Source organism: Dermochelys coriacea, chromosome 15 (assembly GCF_009764565.3).
Source record: "Dermochelys coriacea isolate rDerCor1 chromosome 15, rDerCor1.pri.v4, whole genome shotgun sequence".
In the NCBI taxonomy this organism is placed as follows: domain Eukaryota; kingdom Metazoa; phylum Chordata; order Testudines; family Dermochelyidae; genus Dermochelys; species Dermochelys coriacea.
Window position 1 is genome coordinate 19693292 of NC_050082.1, and position 24494 is coordinate 19717785.

The window sequence follows — 24494 nt, forward strand, 5'->3', positions numbered from 1 at the left end:
AAAGGCTGATAGTACACCAAAAGGTTTATAAATAAATCATAGTAGATGAAGATAGTTAACAAGTTGTGCCACATTCACAAATATCTGCACTGTTCTGATAAAATGTGAGTTCTATATGGAAGGCTGTGAATGATCGTATTTGTCCTTTCCAAACTAGAAAGTTTCTACAGGAGACAAGCAAGGGTTATTTTTACAGTGGCAAATGAGCTTCACACTGGACAGGTAAAACTTTACACAGTGCCAATTCTCTGGTTCTCAGCTGATGAATCTTGTCCCACTTCCGGACTAAAAGTAATCGAGAGACAGGTAATACAGAAAACACTTCAAAGGTTCTAATTCCCTGTTTATAGGCAAGTGCAAAATAAGTAAGTTTCCTCAAAGTTTTCCATTTCCCAGGCTCAAAGGGGATCTTACTTCAAATTTATAAAGCCTCTCTTATTCAGGCACAGATTTTTAAAAAGTTGTACTGCTTATACTTCCCAAGGTAGTCACTTGAAATTTATGCTGGAAGGCACTGAACAAGTTGCATCACGCAGACAGCCAGTCACTGCATTTTGGGACGTTCTGAGCAAACTGATCAATTTAGCCAATCAAAAAATACCAGTTGCAGATGCATTTGTGACAACACTATCAGGAGGATGAGAAAACAGTACACCTAACAGGTGTTTCCTGGAACTGTCCACTAGAACATCATGAAGCACAGCCAGAAGGGAATTGGTATCTTGTTGGTGGGACAAGTACGTTGTTTGCAACATCAACTGTATTTCTCATTTTGATTAAGGAAAAAATATTAACATGCACAGAAGGTTATGAGCTCTGAGAGTTTTGTGTAATGTCAAATTTAGTACCATGACTGATATTACAACAGTAACTGTCCCCTGAATCTCCTTGAAATCTGTCCTCTGGTAAGAATGACAGACAAAGAAATAAAACTGGCCCATGTCAACAACTGAGACAGCATGAAGATTGACCATTTCTGATTCAATCAGCAGCAATTAGCAGAGCTCTCTCTCTCTCTCTCTCAATACGTTCATCTGTCTCTAAAATAAGTAGGCCCCAACCCACTGGAGTACTTGTTGCGGAGTAGCACCAGCACTTTGAACTGAATCTGGAATTGGAAACTGAGCTTGAGAAACTCACAGGAGGCCTGGTGTGAGATGTTAACGTTGGTCTTTCTTGACCAGAAAGCAATTTGATGGATGCTAAATAAGCTGCAGTTTCAAATGCATTAGTCAACCATACGCACAATGAAGTGGAGTGGAGTGACCTCAATTAGGGGATGATGAAACCATGGAAAGAAAGTGCCCAGAGGGAGGTAGGAAGAGGCATTTCTTTCTATTGTTACTATGTGAGCACCCACGAATGGCAAGTCTAAAATACATTACTTATGCCATCAATGTTATGTGCAACATTGTTAGTGTACTTCATACTGAACACATTAAAGATTTGTTTCATTCCTACTAGACATTCATCTGCGTACACTAGTAGTACAAATCCAAGTAATTTCCATTCTTTATTAAGTGATCCCAAGATAAGTTACTACCAACTTCACGAAACGCAAGAAAGCATGGGGCTTGATCTTGAGATCCCATATGCCCACATTACCAAGGAAATCAGGTACAGGTACTGAATTTGTGACTCCTGGCATTATATGGTGTGATGTTATTGACATGAACTGGGACCGTATAGATCATTGTTGCAACCAAAGTCCTGTAGTGGCACCAAATCTTGTATAAAGGGGGTCAAATAAGGTGTCTAAGACAAGGTTATGGTTTGCTGGTTATGATTATGCTATCTGTATATGTGTATCATTTTTGTAGTTGAAGTTATGAATATTGGCTCGATACTGTCTGTATTTCAAACTTATGCTATGCTTCTGGGTGACACCCCAAACAAGTTGGTGTCAGCTCTGCCTAGCCTGCTTGATGGCCCATTAAAGATCATCAGCTATACAACTGACCCATTGAAAAAAGGCAGATACACCTTGTGATTCAAAGTATGCAGGGACATGCCTGTGGCCAGAACTCTGAGGTTTTCCCATGCCACGTGATGGACAGCTTGTCTTTCGGACAAAGAAAGCAGAGATCACATGGCAAGAGACTATAAAAAGCTGCTGCAGCTCCTCCATCTGGTCTTCAATCCTGCTTCTTACCTCTGGAGGGACTTTGCTACAAACAGAAGCTCTACACAAAGGACTGATGACCCATCCCAGCTGTGGATGTACTCCAGAGACTTGATTTGAACCTGCAATTTATTCTATCACTGCTACAAGCCTGAACCAAGAACTTTGCCATTACTGTATGTAATTGATTCCATTTAACCAATTCTAGCTCTCATCTATATCTTTTTCCTTTTATGAATAAATCTTTAGATTTTAGATTCTAAAGGATTGGCAACAGCATGATTTGTGGGTAATATCTGATTTGTATATTGACCTGGAACTGAAGCTTGGTCCTTTGGGATCGAGAGAACCTTTTTTCTTTTCCTGGGCTATTGGTTTTCATAACCATTTGTCCCCATAACAAGTGGCACTGGTGATGATACTGGGAAACTGGAGTGTCTAAGGGAATTGCTTGAGTGATTTATGATTAGCTAGTGGGGTGAAACTGAAGTCTTCTCTGTTTGGCTAGTTTGGTTTACCCTGGTGCGCACAGAAACCCCAGCCTTGGGCTGTAACTGCCCTGCTTTAAGCAATTTGTCCTGAATTGGCACTCCCAGTTGGGTCCCACCAGAACCAGCATTGTTACATGTGGTATAAAAGAAATTCCATTTTCTCACAAAATAAAAACAAACATAACCTCTTCAAGGCTTAATTAAGATACCAGAAAAATAATGTAATTGGTGTAAAACTTACGCTGGAAAGTTACCAGTCCTTAGATACAAGGACTATCCATCTTGGAAAGATGGTCTACTGAGAGGTCAATACTATCACCTCTCATTACTTTCATCTATAAAGAGGACAGTTCTCATATTTACTATAATCTTAGTATCACAATGTACTTACAATCTGCAGGATAGTCCACCTGTGATGTCTGTATGGCTGCACCATCTGCTGATTGTGGGGTAGATGAGTTATTGTCAGACTGAGCTTTGCGGACAAGTGCTGCAAGTGGATGATCAGGATCCACCACTTTTAAAGGCTGCAGAAATTGTGATGACATCAATTTAACACTTGAGCAACAATTTTAAGTAAGCATTTATAACTTCTGAATTTGAGGAAGAGGAACAGCAATTTAACTCCCACTTCCCCCCACTGACTTCAGAGTGCCTCATCATTGTGCTTTAGAGAAATACCAACAAATTGACACACTGTTTGGAACACAAGTCTGAATGGATTTCTTACACATTAAAAGTCTATCCTTTATACCTCTCAGGTCACCCTGGCTATAACCCTCTGAAAAGTCTTACATTTATCACAAACGCATATCTGAAGAGAGCAGTAAAAATGATAAAATATCATATTTGTATATTTTTAAATAAACCTATAAGATGAGAAATTCTGTAGTGCCTTACAAGTAACATTCCATCAAAGCTAGCATTAAATATCAATGGTGGGTCTTGTGAAAATATGAGGTATCTTATTATAGAATATTAGGGTTGGAAGAGATCTCAGGAGGTCATCTAGTCCAATCCCCTGGTCAAAGAAGGACCAAGACCAACTAAATCATCTCAGCCAGGGCTTTTTATTATTGACCAGTTGGCATTTTTGCCATTCCCCTTGAATATCCTCAAAATATAAATGAAAGATTAGTCTTTGTTATGTTCTTTTAGCCGTTTATGTCATTACCATCAGCAAGGTATCTTGAATAAATTCAGGAAACAAAAATGCTTAACAATCTTGTAAAAATAAGACAAATGGATAACATTTAATTGTCAAAATGTCATTCAATTAAACCATCATTAGATACTAGGATTCTATTAAATTGTAAAAAGAAAACATTAAGTTGAGACAATGTATGGAGGGACAGGATCTCTTAAAGAACTGTTTATTGCTGATATATAGTTAATATATAGTTATCGTTGTGCAACACAAAAAGGTGTATTCAAAGCCAGAACACCTCAAAGATAAAAGTAGACTGCTAAAAATAATATGATTTACATATCAGGGTTCACAAAGGATTTTGTATTCAAGTGATCAGGAAATAAATGTTAAACTATTTTCCTAATAGGGAAACCCTGACTTGAAAAATAAAAATCAAGTTTTTTCCACCAATAATTTTCTAAATCAACTGTGATACTGTAGCAGATCTTCGATTGAGAAGTTTATCCTTCACAACCCAGCTTCTCAAGCTTCTTGACCTTGTGCTTAGACATAAGATTTTGGTCATTAAAAGTATGTCACAATTTCAACATAACTACTTCGCTACAAAATAACAGAGGAGAAGGCTGGTTGTGAGGGAACAGAATTATTCAAACTACCAATCTTGGCAATTTGCAAGGGTATCCAGGAAATTAAGAAAGCATAAGGCAGGAAAACTGAAACACAAAAGTTATATATTTCAAAGGTTTTACCAATATGTAGGCTCTTTTTTCCGGTTGTGTCAACAAAGCAAGGGAAGTATGGCATTGTAAAGATTGTACTATATACAAATCAGAACTTGCAATTTGAAGCATTACAACCTAGAACAGTAGTTTTAATATGGTCAATTACCTATTATTATTACTACAGTAGCACCTTGGAACCCAAGTCATAGACCAGGATCCCACTGTCATAGGTACTCTACAAAGAGAGCAAAAAAAAAAAAAAAAAAAGAGCCCATTCTCAAGAGGGCTTACCTTCATAAGCTCTTCAAGTCTATTGCACTTTTTTGAGGCAAAGAGACTCGGATGCAGGTAGTTGCCATCTTCATCATCCTCATCATCATCCTCTTCATCAGAATTAACTTTTGAATCTACATAAAAGCAAATGTTTGGGGGGAGGGTTAGTTTGATTTCTCTCTCTCTCTCTCTGCTTTAAGAGGTGTCAGGTAGGGAGAAAGGGAGGAGGAATAAAGTTAATTTTGACAGCATTAGAAACTATGGCTTTAAGAAACTCAGTCATTCAAGGAATAAGCTACAGAAATTCTAACCTGTGAATGAACTCTGACTTCTTTAAATCTGGTATTTTATATCTCCTTTTATTTTCAACAACAGCTACAGAACAAAACTGAAAAGCCTAATGAAACCTGAAAACTAAACTATTACACAATAAAATTAAAATGTTCTCTTGTGAGCATTTAAAAGTTGGCATTATTTACATAATGTCAGACAGATGCGTACATATTTGAACAAGCATACTTTATAGCAGTTCAAGTTTGAATGAAATTTATGTGCAAAGTAAATTTCCACTTTCACCTGTATACATGGTTGAAGGCTTTACAATGTTTTAAGTTGTTTCAGCAGGGTAGGCCAAGCCCATGGCTACAGATAATTAAACCCTGAAAAAAGGGTTAAAACAGAAGAGGCACACCACCATTACTGGCTATCAAGTTATTAATCTATTGGATAAACTGAAGTCTTGAAACCATTTACTGTTTTACAGACAGACTAGTAAAAATGAGAGACACAAACAAGCATGGTTAAGCATCAAATTAAGACTAATATTTAGTTGTATGAGGTAATTTTCCAATGGACTAATAGAATTTATAAGCAAATAGAATTTATTATAGATTTCCAAGACCACAGCAGCTCTTAGATCTGAATAATATAAAATAATCTCCCTTTAGAGATTTTTTTTAGAATTCTTTTGCTGTAAAAAATATACTTCCTTTGTTCTGAGGCACCTTATCAATCTCAATTATAGGATGACAGAATATTATCATACTAACATGCCAACTCTCCAAAAAAATAAAATATGGCTGTTTATTTCTTTTCTTCTTTGTAGAGTGTGCATTCCATAATAGAGCAAGGGAGTGTGTGCCCCCAGCAGATTTTTAAATTACTTTATTTTGACAGCACTAGTTACATATTCCTAAAATTTTACTTGCAAATATTGCAGCTCACACATACTGGTGCTACATATAACTTGAAGTTGTCAACATTAAATAAGCCATTATTTCCTGTGTACTAATTAGCTGAATGCTTTCTCAGTGATTGCCCTGCTCTCCCTCTACCCAATGTATTCCCTTTCTGCGAAACAAAAAACAGTAACTAATTCAATGAAGACGTCACTTCTTTTACATTTGTAAAATATTTATAAAACACAGTATCATGCAATTAATTCTACAAAAAGCAAATGATACCAGAAAGGTGCAGAAAGAAAGCCAAACCTTAGCACTTTTAAAATATGTGGCAACTTCCATCCAAAAGCAGGCTATACACAGTGATCACTTCATGTACCCATGATGTTCAACCACTTCTGGGGTAATAAGTAGCCATTGTTAAAGTACACAGCAGCAATGCACAACAGTTTAGGACAGGAAGCGATCACCACCTTACCACTGCTGGAGTAATTTACATAGACAGAATGCAGTAACTCCCTGCATGTAGCCCTGCCTTATTCCAGTTCAGGTAATTGCCTCATTTTTGCAAAATAAACCAGAGAACATTTATAAAACTACACATGATCAAGACACGTATTTTACATCAAACAATAACTTACTCTTTTTTTCTTCCATTTTGTTTTCGGAAGGAGCAGCATATCGTCCCTCTTTCATAGCCTTCTGAATGAGTTTGTAATAGGGGTTGAGGTAGTGATCGAATCGCAAGAAGTCAAACTGAGAATTGCGGGCTTGCTTGGCTTTCAGCATAATCTCAAACTGAACTCCCTGCTTGCACACAAAATTTGCAGTACGCTCTATAATTGCATGCATTTTTGCAGTTGGTGGCTATGGGAACAAAATAAAAATACTTATGAACACATTTTACCAATCAATCCATGAACAATTAAGTAAATTAGTGAGACACCTGGCTAGAGTTAAACAAAGAAAGAGCTTCCAAGCTTCCATATCTGAAGAAATCCTGAAGATTCACCGTATTTCCTTCCTGTAAACTTCTCCCACTAGTTTCTCTCAATACATTTACCATTATTTCTGCTAGGGGAAATTAACATCACTCTCAAAGTATGCAAATAGTGTCCTAGACTGGTAGAGAGATTGATATTAAGTAGCAAGAAACTGTATCTTAGCAGTTTCAGAGTAGCAGCCGTGTTAGTTTGTATTCGCAAAAATATCTTAGCAGTGTCCTCTGAACGGCAATTCCTCTGTGCTGCCACAATCAACCATATCAAAGTTTGAAGGCTTTTTTCAAGGAATAAAGCTAAACAGCACCACCATTTTCACCCACTACTGGGAACTAATGAAAACTGCCAACCACCCTTCCAAATAAAACCAAACCATCTGGAGAACAAGAACATAATTTAAGAATTGAAATGCTTCATAAACAGTACTGCTCACTGTCTTTATTTAATTCGCTACTCAGCTAAGTCTATTTTTTTTTTAACTGCACATGGTGAATTTCTACAATTAAAATAATTATTGATACCCAAGAAGAACTAGATGACACAATGGTTCATTCTATGTTTTTACATTTTTTGCACTGACAGATACAGAAGTCTGAGTAGAGCATAGCAAGATTCCATTTCAAAACAGCTAAGGCAAACCATATTAAGATTGGTGCCATTTGTTTAAATGTGGAAAAATATTTTTGTTTGAAGGTGATGTAAACACAAAGGACCTTTATTTTGGCAAGTTATTTCTACTGAAGTCTTTATTAAAATATTAACTTGAAAAATAATCACACTTATTGTCTAATTTTTCTCCTCCCCAACCATTCCAAGTAACATCTGAGGTTATTATAATTAAAAGTTAGCAAAGAAGTTTTCTCTACAGTATCAGTTTCTTTACTTGTATATCTGACAGACTTTGTGCACAGCCAGTTTCACAATGTAATCATTTAATCAGTTGGTCTCTGGTGGCCCTTTTGAGCAGCAACAGGGGAGAGAAACAGAATCGGAAAATATTACTGAAACCATAAATATCAGCAGGAGAACTCAAAAGGCAGAGGATGTATCTGAAACTATTTTTAACTCTTTCTTCAAATACACTAGATTTAAAATTAATGGTATCCCTTTCATAACAAGCTCCTGAAAAATATATGCTGATTAATTACTCCTATGCTGACAGGGAAATTTATAACTGAGATTATTAGTACTACTGGCCTGTAAAATAAAATGTATTTTTAAAAATGGGGTTTGGGATTGACAATAAACTCTGTCAAAAATAGAAAACTTGCATTTTGGATAGTAACCTTGGATTTTTTGAATAATGGACTGATGACACTTGGCACACATCACAAACTTAACAGAGGACCCTACCAACTTCTAGAGGGTCCTTGGAGGCACACCATCATCAGCCATCTGTATGCCCTCATAAATGCAAAGAGCAGTATCACAACTGCAGTCTACCAGATAAGGAAAAAAAAGATAATGAGATGGGAGAGAAATGAAGAACCCAGAATAAAGAGATTCCACTGTGATCAGAATGGTTCATCTGGATTTATTCTTAATGTACCAATGGGAAAATACAATTTAATAGGGTTCTACCATTGATAGCAACTCAACCTCCAATATTTATAACAAAGAAACCCTACTGCAAAGACAACTGCATTGAAGGAGTATATTTATGGCACACAATTATACGTCTACAATAGTTTCATTACACAAACATTTCACCAAAAAAAAAAAAAAAAGGGAGTACTTGTGGCACCCTAGAGCATTTATATGCTCAAATAAATCTGTTAGTCTCTAAGGTGCCACAAGTACTCCTTTTCTTTTTTGCGAATACAGACTAACACGGCTGCTACTCAAACATTTCACAGAAACCTTTGGAAAAAACAAGAAATCAATAAAATAAAAAATTCAAAATTGTAAAACAAGGATATAAGATCTGTTAAATGAATAGCTCTGATATGTACCACGTTACCAACATTAAACAGGATGAAATCCTTCAATGTATACCTAATGAAGACAAAGCTATGGTATATACTGTGTGTTCCAGTATTTACTGCACTAGTAATACAGTGTTTACTCAGAGTTCTAGTAATTTTTGCCAATTAAGAGCTCATCAGCAAATTGCTAAGTAACCTGTTGCCTCTGAGATGAGGTAAATCCACAGAAACATTTTCAAAACATTCTTTAATACATTTTTATGATACAAAGAATCCCTGTGTCTGTTTATATAAAACATGAAACATATTGAATTCCAAACATTTACAAATGTAGTCAAGCATCAATGGTACCTCACTTCTGTGAAATCAAACTTCCATGAAGAAGGAAGAGTTCATTGAGCCTACGTTTTTATAAAAAATAGGTAAATTGTATCAAGTTCAAAAATTACATTGCATGGATTGTGTTGACAACATGGAATGAAAAGAAAACTTCTGTGGTTCTGATATTCCCAAAATAAGGAGATTGATGAAAAATTAATAAAGTCAAAGAAATCTCTTTCATAAAAGTCGTCTCTAACATTGCTATAGTTGCTGTTTGCTTACTTAGTGCAACTCCTATTTTTAATTTTTTCCCTCTTTTTTGTAAAAAGTTTAACTTTAATATACTTTTGCTCAAGGTTTTGTATTTGTTCCAAATGAAAAGACAGATAAAAATTATATTAAATGTGGTTCTTTATGCTTTTATTTCAAAGAATTTGCAAAAGTTTGCCATTTATAGACACATAACCTAGTTTGTTGGCTGATGCATTTTGAAATTTTAAAAATAAATACTACAAAAAAAATTTGTTTTCTTCCAGAGTACTTTAATCAATACTGTAAGTGATGCTAAAAGCACATTACACTAAAAATTATACCCTATTCAATGGAGCAAGAAATATATGACAGTTCTAATTCTTTATTACCTTTGTCAGTTGAAATTAACCCACTAATTTTAAAATAACTGGGTAGATTTTAACTCAAAGTCAATGGAAAAATGCAGTTAAAGCCTTATGAATGGCTATGAAAGTTTATAGCAATAAAGGCAATATTAAATATATATTTATTTAAATATATATATACACATACCAGTTCTACATCAGGAGGTACGCTCAGTCCCAAGGGAGCAATGAAAGGTTCTTCATTTTCTTCAACATTTTCTGCCTGAGCTGCTTCTAAAGTAAATGATAAAGGGAAATGCTACAGTACAGAACTAGTAAAAAATTTGTTAGTCTCTAAGGTGCCACAAATACTCCTTTTCTTTTTTCAAAAAGAATGAGACATACAAATATGCATTAAAATTATAAATAAGGAATACTGATAGGATCTGTGGTTCAAGGAATAAGAATTCTCTAATTGCTGGGCCAGGACAAGTGCTGAAAGTATTTGTACTACTCACCATGAAGTGTTTCTAAAGGCACTGGACCTTAAGAATCAAGTTATACTAATTACTATCTTGCTTTTCTCTGCAATATGGAACTTATATTTAGCACTGGATCAGTGCTTAATTTGTTGGATATTGTACCAATGGCTTATTAAAGGTCGACTATCTGACAAATCATCAACCCCGACCCAGCAGTGAACAAACAAGTCTGATATTGCAGACAACTTTCATTATATCTTGAACTACTTTATGTCATGTCTATTTTTTTAAATAAATTTTTCTCTTCCACAATTAAGGGGCAATTTTTCAATGCAGTGGATAGAGATGTTCTTTTCTGCAACAAGACAAGTTGTAGAGCTCCTACATTCCCAATGCCACTAACATTTATTCATATGTGCAAAATACTAACATGAGTAGTCTCATTAACTTCAGTAAGGCTCAATGTGGGCACAGGTGCCCACCCATATACGATGCATTGCAGAATCAGGACAAGCATGAATCTGAAAAAAAGTGTTTTTTTGTTTGTTTGTATTTCACACAAAGGCAAGTTTCTATTGCTTTCCATTATGTGGAACGATATAAGTATATGTGACTAAAAACGTTTGCCCTCTACTAAATATTTACTTTATTGAAATGTAGTTACTGTTTGCACAGAAAATTTTTATTTTAACTCGTAGTTATTTTAGTAGGCTCCACTTTACTAATTTAGACTTAAATAGCTTCAACACGACTGAATCCACTCTGACCTTGACAAACTAGAGAATGCAAACAGTGAGAAAGACTAAATGAGAAAATGGACAACATACACAGCATTTTATTTTTGTACTTCCAAGCAGTTCAACCAGCACAGTGAGGTTCATTATTTTATTATTGGTGTTTAGCTTCAGTGACCTATGAAAAATGATGTGCAATACTGCTAATATGAAGAGATAAACAAAGCAGATGCATATAAAAAAGCAACAGTTCTCCTCTACTAGGATATGTTAATGCTACACAGTTTCAGACATTAGAGAAAGATGCATGGAGACATGCTGATCTGATTTCAAACAGTTGTAGGTCACACTGGTACCATTTCTCTTTAGTGGAACAGACATTGAGTGGAAGATTCAAGAAAAGATATTTAATCTCTTACAATTCAGAGAGGAATGAAAATTATAATGGTCTCTCACCTCCACTCCTTTCATTTCTTATTGAGTTTTGGAATAAAACTGTAGATATTTAATAGATTTACATCATATAAACTTTATTTTGCACAAATATAAAAAAGGTAGCAACAATACAGGAAATATTTATTTTTACTTATATTTAATAAATGTTTTGTCCATTTGATTATTTTATGTATAATACCTTTTTTGAAAATTAATTTCCTTTAAGAAATAAAAGTACAAAGAAGAGCATGACTGCAACATTAAAATGCTATTCTATTTAGTAACCTTTAGAATTGAAGCGAGTGTTGCTCCTCCATACTATCCTGCAGCACATGGCAATCCGTCATTTACTGTACTAGATGTACATCAAAAAAATCCAGAAAGTAAACTGTTGAGGTATTTCATTCTGAATAAAATAACCCTCTGATACAAACTTTAATCCAAATAAAAATAGATTACTTTATGGTGGCAATAACAAAGAAAGAAGGGGCGAGGGAAAAGGCAGAATAGGAAAGTATAAAACTTCTGTGAAACTAAGAACCCTCCTTCAGAGGCGGCACAGAAAGTCCACTTTGTTCAGGCCTCTGGGGAAGACATGTTTGATGGACGCAGATATGATGGCTTTGACGACTACTTTATTATTTGTGTGGAAAGTCAGCAGGATCGGGGTCTAAGTCTGTTACAGGTTCATGACCTATAAACTATTGCTTTATTGGCACTCCATAGTTCAGAACAGGCAATTACCAAAAACCCAAATAAATTACAGGTTAAAAAAAACAATAAAAATAGACGTGGATAAGTATATGGGATGTTAGGTCAAATGTCCACATAAGAAAAACAAGATCCTGAAGTGGAAGCAAAGTTATCTAAACAATTTAGGCTACATCTTGACACTAGCAGAGTTGTAAATTTGTAATTGTGATTAACTGGCCTCTTTAAAGTACTGAGCTTGTTATGTACTTTTCCAGAAGAGAACTAGATTAAAATTGCTTTCTTTAAAGTGATTGCTAACGTTCACATTAAAGGTTACACTGGGTATATAGTCCAATTCCAATAACTAATTTCTGCTCCACACTGAACTGTAATATGGCAGTTACAATTCAAGGTCAACATTAAGGGAAATCTTAACTGCACCCATTCTGTGAAAATTCATAGCATGGTAAAATACAGCAAATTACAGAAGATAGATCTTTTCATCTGCTGTAACAACTGTCTGCCCTTTTCTAGCCCTAATCAAGCCTTACTAGAAAATCTACGTTGCTACCTCCGTCTGTTTCTACAAAATCATTTTGTGCAAGGTACATTTAAACAAGTGATTTCGCTGTCAGGATTCCATTTTAATGAACTGCCTTAAGAACATACATTTCCCCTCAGTGGTACTGACTCTGAAACTGCAGTACAAGACCTGATGCAATGTACTCTAGCATTATAAAATTTTAAATGTATTTCAACTTAATGAAAGAAGAATTCTGGCAGGGGAGGAAGGGAGGTGTTATGTTTTCTTTTCGACAGAATCATTACCACTAGTCAAGAGGGCTTTTTAAAGACCTTAAAAAAAAAAAATCTGAACACTGAGTAAGAGAATGTAATATCTCTCTGATGTTTTTTCTATTAGAAGAAAGACCAATTTAAGAGTAAGCCAGATCAACAGCTTTAACCGGGCACAGCTTTTCTACCAAGCAAGATAGAGAGTTCTGTTTGTTCCTTACACTAAAACGTCCTAATAAATTGTTGTCAGGATGAAAAAATTCCGAAAAAAAAGTTCAGTTCTGAATAAGCTCAATTATACACTAAATGAATTAGAAGTAATTTATCTACACTCAACTACCAAGACAAAAGCGTACACCATGAGGAAAAAGTGGATTTTAAGTCTTTCTTTATCTATATAAAGATCAATTTACTGGTATATAGAGAGAAAAGGAGAATCAAGCATGCTAGAAATAACTTTAGGAAAGCTGGAGTGGAGCTTAAGTGTTTTTTAAAATAGTGAAGTAAAACATTTTCCAATGACACAGATTCAACATGATCAATGCTAAACACAGTTCCTCGGTTAAAGCTGGGCTCCTTGAGATGCTTGAAAACTATCTATAGTAATTGAAAGTAAAATAAATTCAAAGTGGCATGATATTAAAATACTAGGAGTTATTCAGAATGTGAACTGAGGTTGTATTTGGATGTGCTGCTTTAAAAGTAAAGGATTGGGATTTGGAGAAGGGCTACAAGAATGATTCAGTGATCATATGAAGTAACAATGAAAAGATAGGTAAATAAATCCCATAGAAAAAAGATAAAAGGAGGCAGAATAGAAGTGTACACAATAATGAACTGAACAGAGAAAGCAGATGAGGAGCTTCTGTGTTAACCTTGTCTCATAATACAAAACAAGGGGACATTCAATAAAATTAAAAGGTAGCAAATTCATAACTGCTAAAAGGAAACACTTTCTCCAAACAATAGGTTTCAGAGTAGCAGCCGTGTTAGTCTGTATTCACAAAAAGAAAAGGAGTACTTGTGGCACCTTAGAGACTAACAAATTTATTAGAGCATAAGCTTTCGTGAGCTACAGCTCACTTCATCGGATGCATCTGTGACTGTGAAACTGATTGTCACCACAAGAACTTAGTAAGATTAAAAAAAGCACTGGATATTTTATGACTCTACACATTCTTGTTATCCAAAACAGTTTAATGTACTTTCCCGTATTATCTTAAATCACTATGGGGCTTCAGCAAATCTCTATTATACAGCAGGATCAGATCTAATGTAGTGTGATTATGTCCCACCTGCCGACTGTAGGGTTCTTGCACCTCCCTCTAGAGCAGGGAATGGCAACCTTTGGCACACGGCTCACCAGGCCAGTGGGAGCCGTGATCGGCCAAACCTGCGGACGTGGCAGGTAAACAAACTGGCCCAGCCTGCCAGGGGGCTGACCCTGGTGGGCCGCATGTCAAAGGTTGCCAATCCTTGCTCTACAGCAAGGATTCCCTAACTGCAGTACATGTACTATGGTACATGAACTTCAAGTTCCATCCATTCACTTTTTTAAGATGATATGTGAACCAATGAAGTTTGAGAGCTGCTGCTTTAAAGCATATGACACTGGCCATTGTCAGAGATGAATTCTGGACTAGATGAACCTCATTTCTGAATCATGGCAATTCCTATGGATATTGCACCCCTTGAGTAAAAACAAAAACAGTTTTCATTCTAGCCCAACAGCAGCAATGCTACAGCTATGACTGAGATAGCACTTCCATTCAAAACCTCTATTTTGAGGCACTTGCAACCCTAGAATTCATTAGTATTCTTCATGCTACACAGAGGCAACTGAAGCAGAGCTGTCAATCAGGGCAGTGTCAGCAGAAACACTTTTACTTTCACTTTTACTTTCTTGGGCTTAAGCCCATTTGCCAACAACTAAATGAAAATATTGTAGCTAGCAATGCAGCTAGCTACAGAGAGGCGCAGAAGGAAACTGGCTAGTGAACTGATAAAAAACTTCAGAATTTAATATTATAAGCAGAGCTGGCAGCAAGACCTATTGAGATTGTCTGACATTTCCCTTTATAAGACCTTGTTTTCAATTATTTATAACTTTGCAAAACTAACCATTTGGCTGAAATTTTCAATACAGCCTCAGGCTGTTTTTTTTAATTCAGCCAAAATGGTTCAGCCATTTCTGGGAATAAGGCTAGGGAAAAACACATTGTTTTACCCATGTTAAAAACTTCTGGCAACCATTTCTTTTGAATGTTCTGGCGCCCTCACACTTTTGAGAAGGGACTTGAAATTAGATTCCAGGCTTCTGATGACCTATGTAGATACATCCCCAGAGCAGGTCCACCCTATGCAGTGAATGAAACGGGGTACTGTGGAAAAGACAGTATGTGAACAATTAAAGACTAATATAATGCACCTGCAGAAAGTGGCCAAATTCATTTGCACCAGTAGCGGTTTTATGACAAACTGGCTGGCTTGTTATGGGATGCAGGCTACAAGTCAAGTTAGTAAAACTTGACAGCTGCTAACAATCACTCTGTGCAGCCACTTTTATTTTGTAATGTAGCTGTTCTCACTTGAGCTGAGTGAACTTTGCAGTGGAAACGTAACCAGAGATAGATCTCATAATGCTGCTCAGAAGTGAACCGATCATGTGGCTTCTTTACAGATTTAATCAAATTGCTGAGGCTTTTTCAGACCATAAAATGACCACTAAACTTGAAGAATATATCCTAATTCCCAAGGAGGTTCTAACCTTTTGCCTTTTTTTCCCCAAGAGGCATTCAGATCTACTTAACAGAATACGAAGTGTTCCTCCCTGCATCGGGGGGGGGGGAGGGGGAGACACACACAACAGCTGAAGATTTCAGATATACTGAACATAAGGAAGGAAGTCGCTAAGCCAGGAATTTTCATTTTTCTGAACACTGGAAAAAAGGATTATTATTTCCTAAGAGGAAATTAATTCCTTATCCACCTTCTGTGAAACTCTGGTCTGCACACATCTTCAAAATTGTCTCTGTGCAGCACTTACATTCAATACAGCTACAATAGCTCAGCTATTCTCTGTGCCAAGTTACACTGATCAGAAAGGCAACAACATGGAAAATGAATGGAAATGATGGGCTCAAACTGATGTGATATCAGAGTACTGAAAAGCAAGTTACGCTTCAAAGAAGCATACCTTATTTCTACCTCAAAAGGTTCTACTTGATTCACAAGGGGACACTTGGTTAACTTTGGTGGTCCTGCTGAGTAAAAGAAACTTGCAAGAGATAGCCTGCAGTGACCGACAGAACTTACATTGAGTACAACCGTGAATCTGTAAGAACTTCAAAATGATCAATAATGTGACTTTGATGGCATCTAGATTTCTACCTTTCTATATATAGATATTCAAATATATTTTTTAAAAAATCCAAATCCTTCTTGATGCTTCCATTACAGATTTTCCTGGTAGTCAAGATAACATCTTTTTCAGTGATTAAAATGACCTTACACTTTGTCCAACTCTCACAAAAACTGTGCAGGCCTATTTGAGAAAGACGGAGTTCTAATAAAGTATTGGATCTTGCACTGGACAATCTTTGCCAGTAAGAGTTTGAATATCTAGAAAGGTCTTGAATTTTCTTGGCCACTGAAGTACCAGTGGTATCATCTCAGTTGCTTCATCATGGTTTCTCTCCAGGGTACACAGAATGAGTAGACACACAAAGCTGGAATTTCCATTTGGCTAATTTTGGTTTCCATGTATTTTCCTTCCAATGAACTTCTTCATTTCTGAAATCTCTTCTGACATGATTCTACCAGGGGTTTTCCCCACAGAACCACTGTCTGGCTAAATACCATTGAGGCTCCATTTCTCTTGCATCATGGTGGATCAGCTCAGTCAGCACGTTATATTTGCCTCAGATGTATATAGGCACTGGGGGACAACAGATGTTTTTCTTCCCATTTAACTGCCAGCCTCGCCCTTCTACTGTACTGGGCATGTTTTATTAAAAGTTACTGAAATGAGAAAGCAGGATTGTATCATCATGCATAAGAAATGTTCCCTGGCAAATGGAAAGGGTCCTAATAGTTTTGAACAAAAACTTTCAAACATGAATAAGTTGTAAACTGCAGTGCTGAAACATTCTGAATCTATACAAATCTCTGATTTAAGGCCTAAATTCTAGCCTCAGTGCACTATCAGCCAAGCTGTGCATCTTTCTGGCTCTGTTCCACCCAACTTGTGGATGTCTGGTTGTTGACTGGGTTGAGAAACCTTACAAAATAGGACTCTTTTGTGCCAGTATTTTCTCCTCCACAGTTCTCTATCTTGGCAACGTGTTAAGATTCTGCATTTTCTGAATATCTGCTTCTCCATATGCTTTGTAATGGTTCTCACTGAAAAGCTACCTATCTTAAACTTAGCCTCAAAACTGCTAATGGTGTCAGCTATCTGCATTCCACGTGTGCATCCTGTGACTGATGTCATAAGCCTTTGCAGAAAATTTTACTTAGTCTACATCTACCTGCTAGGGTAATCTTGTGTGAATGAACCTTTGTGTCTGAACTGCTCTATCACATCAGGACATGAAGTCTATTTCAAGCGTATGGCAACTTAACATCACTGACATCTGCAGATGATGTTTCAAAGTACTGAAACTTTCTTCAGCCTGTTCTTTCAAAAAGAAATCCAAGTTTGAAAGGATTACAATACCTTCAGACAGAGAAGCAATAGCTGTATCCAGTTTAGGTAGCTGGAAAGTTTGCCTTTGGGGACTATAAACGCTTCTTGGGTCTGCCTGCTGATGGGTTCAAAACCCTCCCTGCAGCCCTAATAAGCTTTCCGATACAGAAATGACAGCAAATCAAATATTCTTCTCTCAGATTGGTTGGGTAATATATGCTTTGCCTTTTATTTCGAGTTTCTTTTTTGGGATCACGAATAGATCAAAGCAGCAAGTGTTTGTTTAGCATAATCTTATTTTTCGGATTGCAACATGATCAGTTGCACAGATATCTCTTTTACCCCTAGAATCCCACTCATTATTTGAGCATGTGTAATAGATCTCCATAGATTCTCAGATAATGACCTTAAGTAGTTGCTGTTCACCTCACTAGGCTGTCCACAATTCCCCCATGTGAGGAAGAGGATGCAGATGAACCTCAAACTTGCTCTTGATCACCTCGGATTTTTCAAGAGATTTAGGCATACATGTTTTCATCAAGTCACAGTGTCACTACAAAGTGCTCACACTGAGAAAAAGTAAAGGTGCCTTTGGAAAAAGAGCCTTACTTGAAGCTACTTTTTACATGTACACAAATTTTGATGCTATTTCCTAGATAGCTGATAGCCACTTGTCTCATAGTGATTAAAAACTAGTGCTAAATAGGCAGAAAAGTGAGAGAAAGCTCTTGCAGCCTCTGCCTTGAAAAACAGAAGAAAAATTTATATTAAAAAATAAGGGGCAGGCAAGCCCTTCAGTGACACAACACAGCATTATTTTTAAAGCACACAGTGGATTTTGTTATAAATGCAAAGTATTTTTATTGAAAATGAAATAAAAGACTACAACTCTGAATTTTATGGTGTATGCCTGTTACAGACTCCTATAATGGCACTTTAAAGAAAAACAACTTAAAAAAAATTTAGGCTGACAAATTTTAAAACATTTATTAATAGACTACAAATTATGCATCTTAATTTTTCAAAATTCTTCTAATACAATTGTAGGAGGGTTTTTCAGCTGCCCTATTTTTGTTTCTAGGGGTCTTTTCAGTTAGTCAGTTTCCTCCTACCGATTATAAACATAGTGCATAAAAAATTAAAAAGATTTTTTTTCTAATTTCTGAATTCTAGTTATTAGCTGTAACAATCATGTACTAACAGTTCAGATAAATATGATTTTCAAACTGATGTAGCCCTTTCTTTCGTCATTTTATGTTTAGTTTCACATAACTATTTTGCATTTAATTCAGTTGACGTGTTTTTTAAAACAGTGAAACATTCTTCCAGCTTTCATATGAAACTCTTGCCAATTAAGGGGGTCATTGAGGGCTTGATGACATTCCAACATGACAACCATCTTCCCTAAACTACCATCATAACATGAGAAAATGAATGCCAAACGATGATAACTATAGCCCACATTATTACAGTAATGTGCATAAAAGAATGGGGAGACCCACTGTGCATTACTGAATTTTGTGAATAAGAACACAATTAAAAAAACAAAGATAATGTATCACCAAATTTATTGTTTCCTTATCTTGACAATTATGACTTTAATTATAATAGTTTGGGAAAAGTAATATTTTGAAAAAATATTCTAATCTTTTTAAGATGAGAACTCACTGAAGCATCGCCTTATTAAGAGCTTTGCTGAGATGTTACCAACTTTTAAAAAACCCCTCAAATTATGACATGTACATTGTAGTGAAGTATGGATTCACAACTTGCAACTGTAAAAGTAGTAAGGGTAGGTGAAGGTGCTTTTACCTTTCCCTACCAATCCCCCATGTTTATTCTGATTCCTCACCTCTTTCTCTGGAGGCCTGCTGCTCCTCCTCCTCCGTGGGTTCTGAAGGATCATAATAATCACTGCCATAACTGAATCCCACAGCATTATAGGTACCATCTTCTGCTAAAGCTTCACTCAGTCTCTTATATTCTTCCTCTTGAAGAAAAATGAAAATTCTAATTACTACTATGAAATATAATTAAGCTACACTATTTCTAAAAAAAAAAAAAAAAAAACCCCAAAACCCCCCCCAGAACTATACCAATGTTTTCAACCTAACTTTTAGATAAAAATTGTGTTCTTCACACTTTAGGCATAGTAACTTTTGCCAGCAAGTTTGTGAAAACCAAAGATAGCAGAATGCATGTGTCTTTTGTTGACCATTTCCTCCTGCTGAGATAAAGATTTTAGTGGTTATACAGTCTAACATAATTAAGGAAAATGCAAGTACGTTCAGTTATACAATACTGTTAAAGAAGAACAGTTAAAAGGATGGTGGGGGGTGTTTTGTTTTTTCAAATCCCAGTCTGCCCTCAAAATCTGGGCAATTTCTGTGTGGATCTATATATAAACTATCCTGAGGTCCTCTCAGACAGGCAAAGACTCCTGTTTTTCGAATCCACTGGGTACTGTCAAGATAATATCAGAAAGAATGAGTATAAAATGAGTGGGAGTAAATTTAATGTTTTAATTATTTAAATTTAATTAAATGTGTTCTAACTCAGGAAAGTTTCCTTGAGCAATACCTTGCCTCGCCTCTTCCTCAAGCAAGTCCGTATGCAAGGCTAAATACCTCTCTTCATCACAGAGGGCATCTATTCTAGCCTCCTCTTCAGACAACTGATAATCTCTGTTCCATGTGGAATATTCAGCGTCATATTCAGAGAGGTCATGGAGGTGACCACGTCCATCATACCTGCAAGATGAAAAAGCTGGTCAATGCAGAAAACTTAGGGTTTGGGTTTGTGTGACTACTTAAAAATACTTACCCATTAAAATGAAAAAAAAACACTAATATGTTAAAACATGCCTCATTTTAGAAGTTACATTTAATTTTGCTACTCACTTCACATCAACTATCAAAATGAAATATTTTAATAGTTCTAAATTCCTCTCTAACAGAATAAGAGTACAATTAAAGGCAAAAGTATCCTTTAATAGTTTAAATGGGATCCATTTCCTTAATAGTTCTTACCGTATATGGTTCAACCAACCATTCAATGTCACTTGCAAAATACTTTTTCTGGAAAGTCAAATAGCTTACATTCACACAAACCCGAATACATAAATACCTATCCGTAAGAACCAAACGGTCGAAATTTTCTCGCTTCTTTCTGCTAGTCCCGAACTCTCAGGAGAGATCTTCACCAAAGAAACTTGCGTCCATTGGAGGTAAAATCATGGCTAGGCTCGGCCCCTAGCCATTTGGCTGAGGAAATAAGTTCTGGGTTATGTGATAGAGAGACAAACATACATAGGAACAGTAACATGTACATGCAACTTAAGGAGGTTCACCATAAAAATGGCACCAATAACCAACGATGTGATTTCATCTCCTAAGCAGAAATGGTTTTGTGTGCAGAAAAAGTGCCGCATTAAGATAACGTTTGACATATTCTCCTTTATGTGTCAATATTAGAAACCAATAGATAATAAGATAGTAAACTTCACTCCGCTGGTTAGTCCTCACACACACAATTCTTGACTGAGCCATCTTGCTAAATCAAAAACAAAGAAAGTACATATAACTAATAGAAAATGTTATTGAGATACGTTGGTCTTGTTTATCAAGGTGTTTATCCACAGGCAAATTTCTGCCCCAGTCTTCCCACAGTAATAGGCTTTCTTCAACTGGGGGAAAAGATTTCATGCTGTTGGGGATAAAAATCAGAATTTCCAAAGGAGCTGATAAGGTTAGTGCATAATGTTTCATCTGATTCTAACTTTTGTTCATAAATGCAAACCTCCTTAACTTACAAATGTAGATTGTTATTGGTTTTAAATGTTATGCACATACATGCACATACTTAGAGTTTGCTCCCAACAATTGCTGCAGCTGTTCTATCTCAGGCCATTACTGTATGACCTTAATTTACACCACAGAACTGGCTAATGAAATTTCTCATCACAAAAATAAACTACCATTAGATGACAGGCCCCATCACTAAGTTTAAACTTCCATATCAACAATAAAGTACAATTATACATTGATTAATTTCTGATCTGTTTTCCAATTTAGGTGTTTGATTTCAATTAGTGAAATCATAAATGGGAAAGACCTGTTAACTACTCCAAACAAGGCATCTGTGAATCTTTTCTGCCCAGTCCAATCTCACATAATGGGGTTCCCACCACCTCCCTTCAAATAATATTTATTCCAATCAAGTAGATATGGATGTGAACCTAGGACCTGGAAATCACATGCAACCACTGAAAGAGGCCTAATGAAGTGGGAATTGAGGGAGCAAATGCCTACAGTATGTGATGTGATCCTTTTCAAACCAAAGCCCTTCAGGTTTTCCCATTTGAGTCTTCAGGTACAACCACAACTGCTTAAAGCACTGTGCTTTTCAAGCCCCCACAAAATACTCCCGACCTGATTCTCCATCCCCCTCTCACAAGAACCACTGAAAAGCAGGTTTTGAACTAATACACTCCTCCATCTGATCCTGAGTTGCTGAATCTACTGCAGAGACCAGAGAAAAAAAATCAAATAGCCAGATCCTGTTAATACCTCAGACTATGAGCTACCACCAATCACAAAAACAACCAAAAAAGCAACTCCTAATTGAGGTTAGAACTCTGAAACTCCTGAGAAGGAAAGCTAAGTGGCCTAACTGCCACAACTCATGGCATGACAAGGGAGCAATCAGACCAGGAACTGCTTTTTAAGTGATCTCATCGGCACTTTACAGTCTAAATTAAATGGAGAAATTCAACTCAGCCTAATTTCCCTCTCTGTGCAAATAACCTCCCCCACTTCTTGCTTATGGACCCCATGATTTAAGTTTCTAATTTAGCATTCCCTTATAGCAAGAGCCCCCCTTCTTTTGAGGTGAGAAGCTGCTTGGGGTTTGATTTGAAAAGGAGCAGATTATCCCCACCCCTCCCCACATACACCCACCGTGCCAGGTGGAGGGGACCCCAATAAATGCCATCTGCCAAAGGAAAGGGAGAGACTCCTAATCTTGCCAGAGAGGGGCATCCCAATACTCCCTGCCAGAGGAAGGGGTTCCCCAACATCGCCATGGGGACACCCAAACCCACTGCCAGGGAGAAGGGCCTCCCTTAACGCTGCCAGAGACGAAGCACTCCCCCACTCCTCCTGCCAGAGGGAGGCCCCCACACACCCCGCAGCACTGGGGGAGGAGCAGAAAGAGGCTATCACAGGAGATCTCGCAGCAAAGGCTGGGGGTTGGGTTGCACCGACCTATCGATCATGATCTTGGGGTCTCCCATCCAGGGGATGAGATGCCGGCCCTGCTCCTGGTACTGGGCCTTCTCGTCGTCCCGGAACAGCTTGCAGGCATAGCCGAACACCAGCAGCTCCACGCGGCTGCCCCCACCGCCTCCTCCTGGGGGGCCCGGGGCCGCGCCCCCGCCGGACAACAACATCAGCGGCGGCGGCCCTGCCTCCTCCACAGTCCGGCGCGGCCCGCCAACGCCTCCGAACATCACGGGAGGGTGCGAGGGGAAGGCCAGGGCCGCGCTAACAGCGAACGAAGCGAGTCAGCCCGGCCGCTAAACCCCACAACGCCGCGGTCGCCATCGCCCGAGACAAAATGGTGGCCGTTCCGCTTCCGGTCACAGGCGGGGTAAACAAACGTCTGGCTTCCGGTAAGCCGCAGATTCGTCATAACGCAACAAGCGGTGGATTAATCTTGCTGCGCGCCCGGGGGCCAAGTGTGAAGCGATGCAGCCAGGCAACTAGCCCGGGGCGGGGAATGACTGGAGCAAGGCAGGGTAGCTGCGACACGAGAGTGGCGAAACTGTCCATGGGAGCTGCGGGACTGGGCCGCGGGAGAGTAGAACGAAGGGCGGGGAGCTGGAGAGAGGGGCAGGCAGGCTCCCGGCTGCGGGGAGGGGCGCAGACGGGGCTATGGGGGGTGGGCATCAGAGGGAGCGATGGGTGGGGGCAGTGGTAGTGGGGGGCTATGGAGAGGGGCATCAGAAGGAGCTGTGGGGAGGGGGCCAGTGGCAGGGGAGAGCTGGGGGGGGCAGTGGCAGGAGGGGGGCAGACGGGGCTATGGGGGGAAGGCATCAGAGGGAGCGATGGGTGGGGGCAGTGGTAGTGGGGGGCTATGGAGAGGGGCATCAGAAGGAGCTGTGGGGAGGGGGCCAGTGGCAGGGGAGAGCTGGGGGGCAGTGGCAGGAGGGGCGCAGACGGGGCTATGGGGGGAAGGCATCAGAGGGAGCGATGGGTGGGGGCAGTGGTAGTGGGGGGCTATGGAGAGGGGCATCAGAAGGAGCTGTGGGGAGGGGGCCAGTGGCAGGGGAGAGCTGGGGGGGCAGTGGCAGGAGGGGGGCAGACGGGGCTATGGGGGGAAGGCATCAGAGGGAGCGATGGGTGGGGGCAGTGGTAGTGGGGGGCTATGGAGTGGGGCATCAGAAGGAGCTGTGGGGAGGGGGCCAGTGGCAGGAGGGGGATAGACGGGGCTATGGGGGGGAGGGCATCAGAGGGAGCGATGGGTGGGGGCAGTGGTAGTGGGGGGCAGATGGGGCCATGGGGGGAGGGGCATCAGAGGGAGCGATGGGGGGTGCAGGCAGGTGGGGGCTATGGAGGGGGTATCAGAAGGAGCTGTGGGGAGGGGGCAGCCAGGGGAGAGCTGGGGGAGGGGCATTAGAGAGAGGGGTCGGGGCAGGGGGGCTATGGGGAGCAGCATTAGAGGGAGCTGGGGGGCAGTGGCAATGAAAGAGACAAGTGAGGACTCTGTGGGGGCATCAGAGGGTGTGGTGGGAGGGTCAGTGACAGTGCGGGGGCAGCCAGAGCCATGGCGAGGGAGGGGCTGGGGCACATTGAGTGCTGGGTCCCTGGATGCAGCCAGGTGAGGG

The 24494-nt window shown here is 38.7% G+C and overlaps 1 protein-coding gene across 13 annotated transcripts in view; it reads right to left on the reverse strand.

Annotated features, from left to right (window-relative positions):
- LOC119843876 (splicing factor SWAP) overlaps positions 1-23288 on the reverse strand; it is a 92733-nt gene extending 69445 nt beyond the window's left edge. For 5 of the 13 annotated variants that reach the window (XM_043498423.1, XM_038373793.2, XM_043498424.1 and 2 more), the window contains exons 1-7: positions 22873-23249; positions 20189-20358; positions 19461-19598; positions 9991-10076; positions 6581-6806; positions 4777-4892; positions 3005-3140 (exon numbers count right to left, since the gene is read on the reverse strand). In XM_043498423.1, the coding sequence (XP_043354358.1) occupies positions 3005-3140; positions 4777-4892; positions 6581-6806; positions 9991-10076; positions 19461-19598; positions 20189-20358; positions 22873-23117 (1117 nt within the window). In that variant the 5' untranslated portion in view covers positions 23118-23249. Of the gene's footprint in view, positions 1-3004; positions 3141-4776; positions 4893-6580; positions 6807-9990; positions 10077-19460; positions 19599-20188 lie in introns of all 13 variants that reach the window. The other 8 variants (XM_038373796.2, XM_038373794.2, XM_043498428.1 and 5 more) reach the window with 6 other exon arrangements.
- Between the last annotated feature and the right edge of the window lie 1206 nt (positions 23289-24494).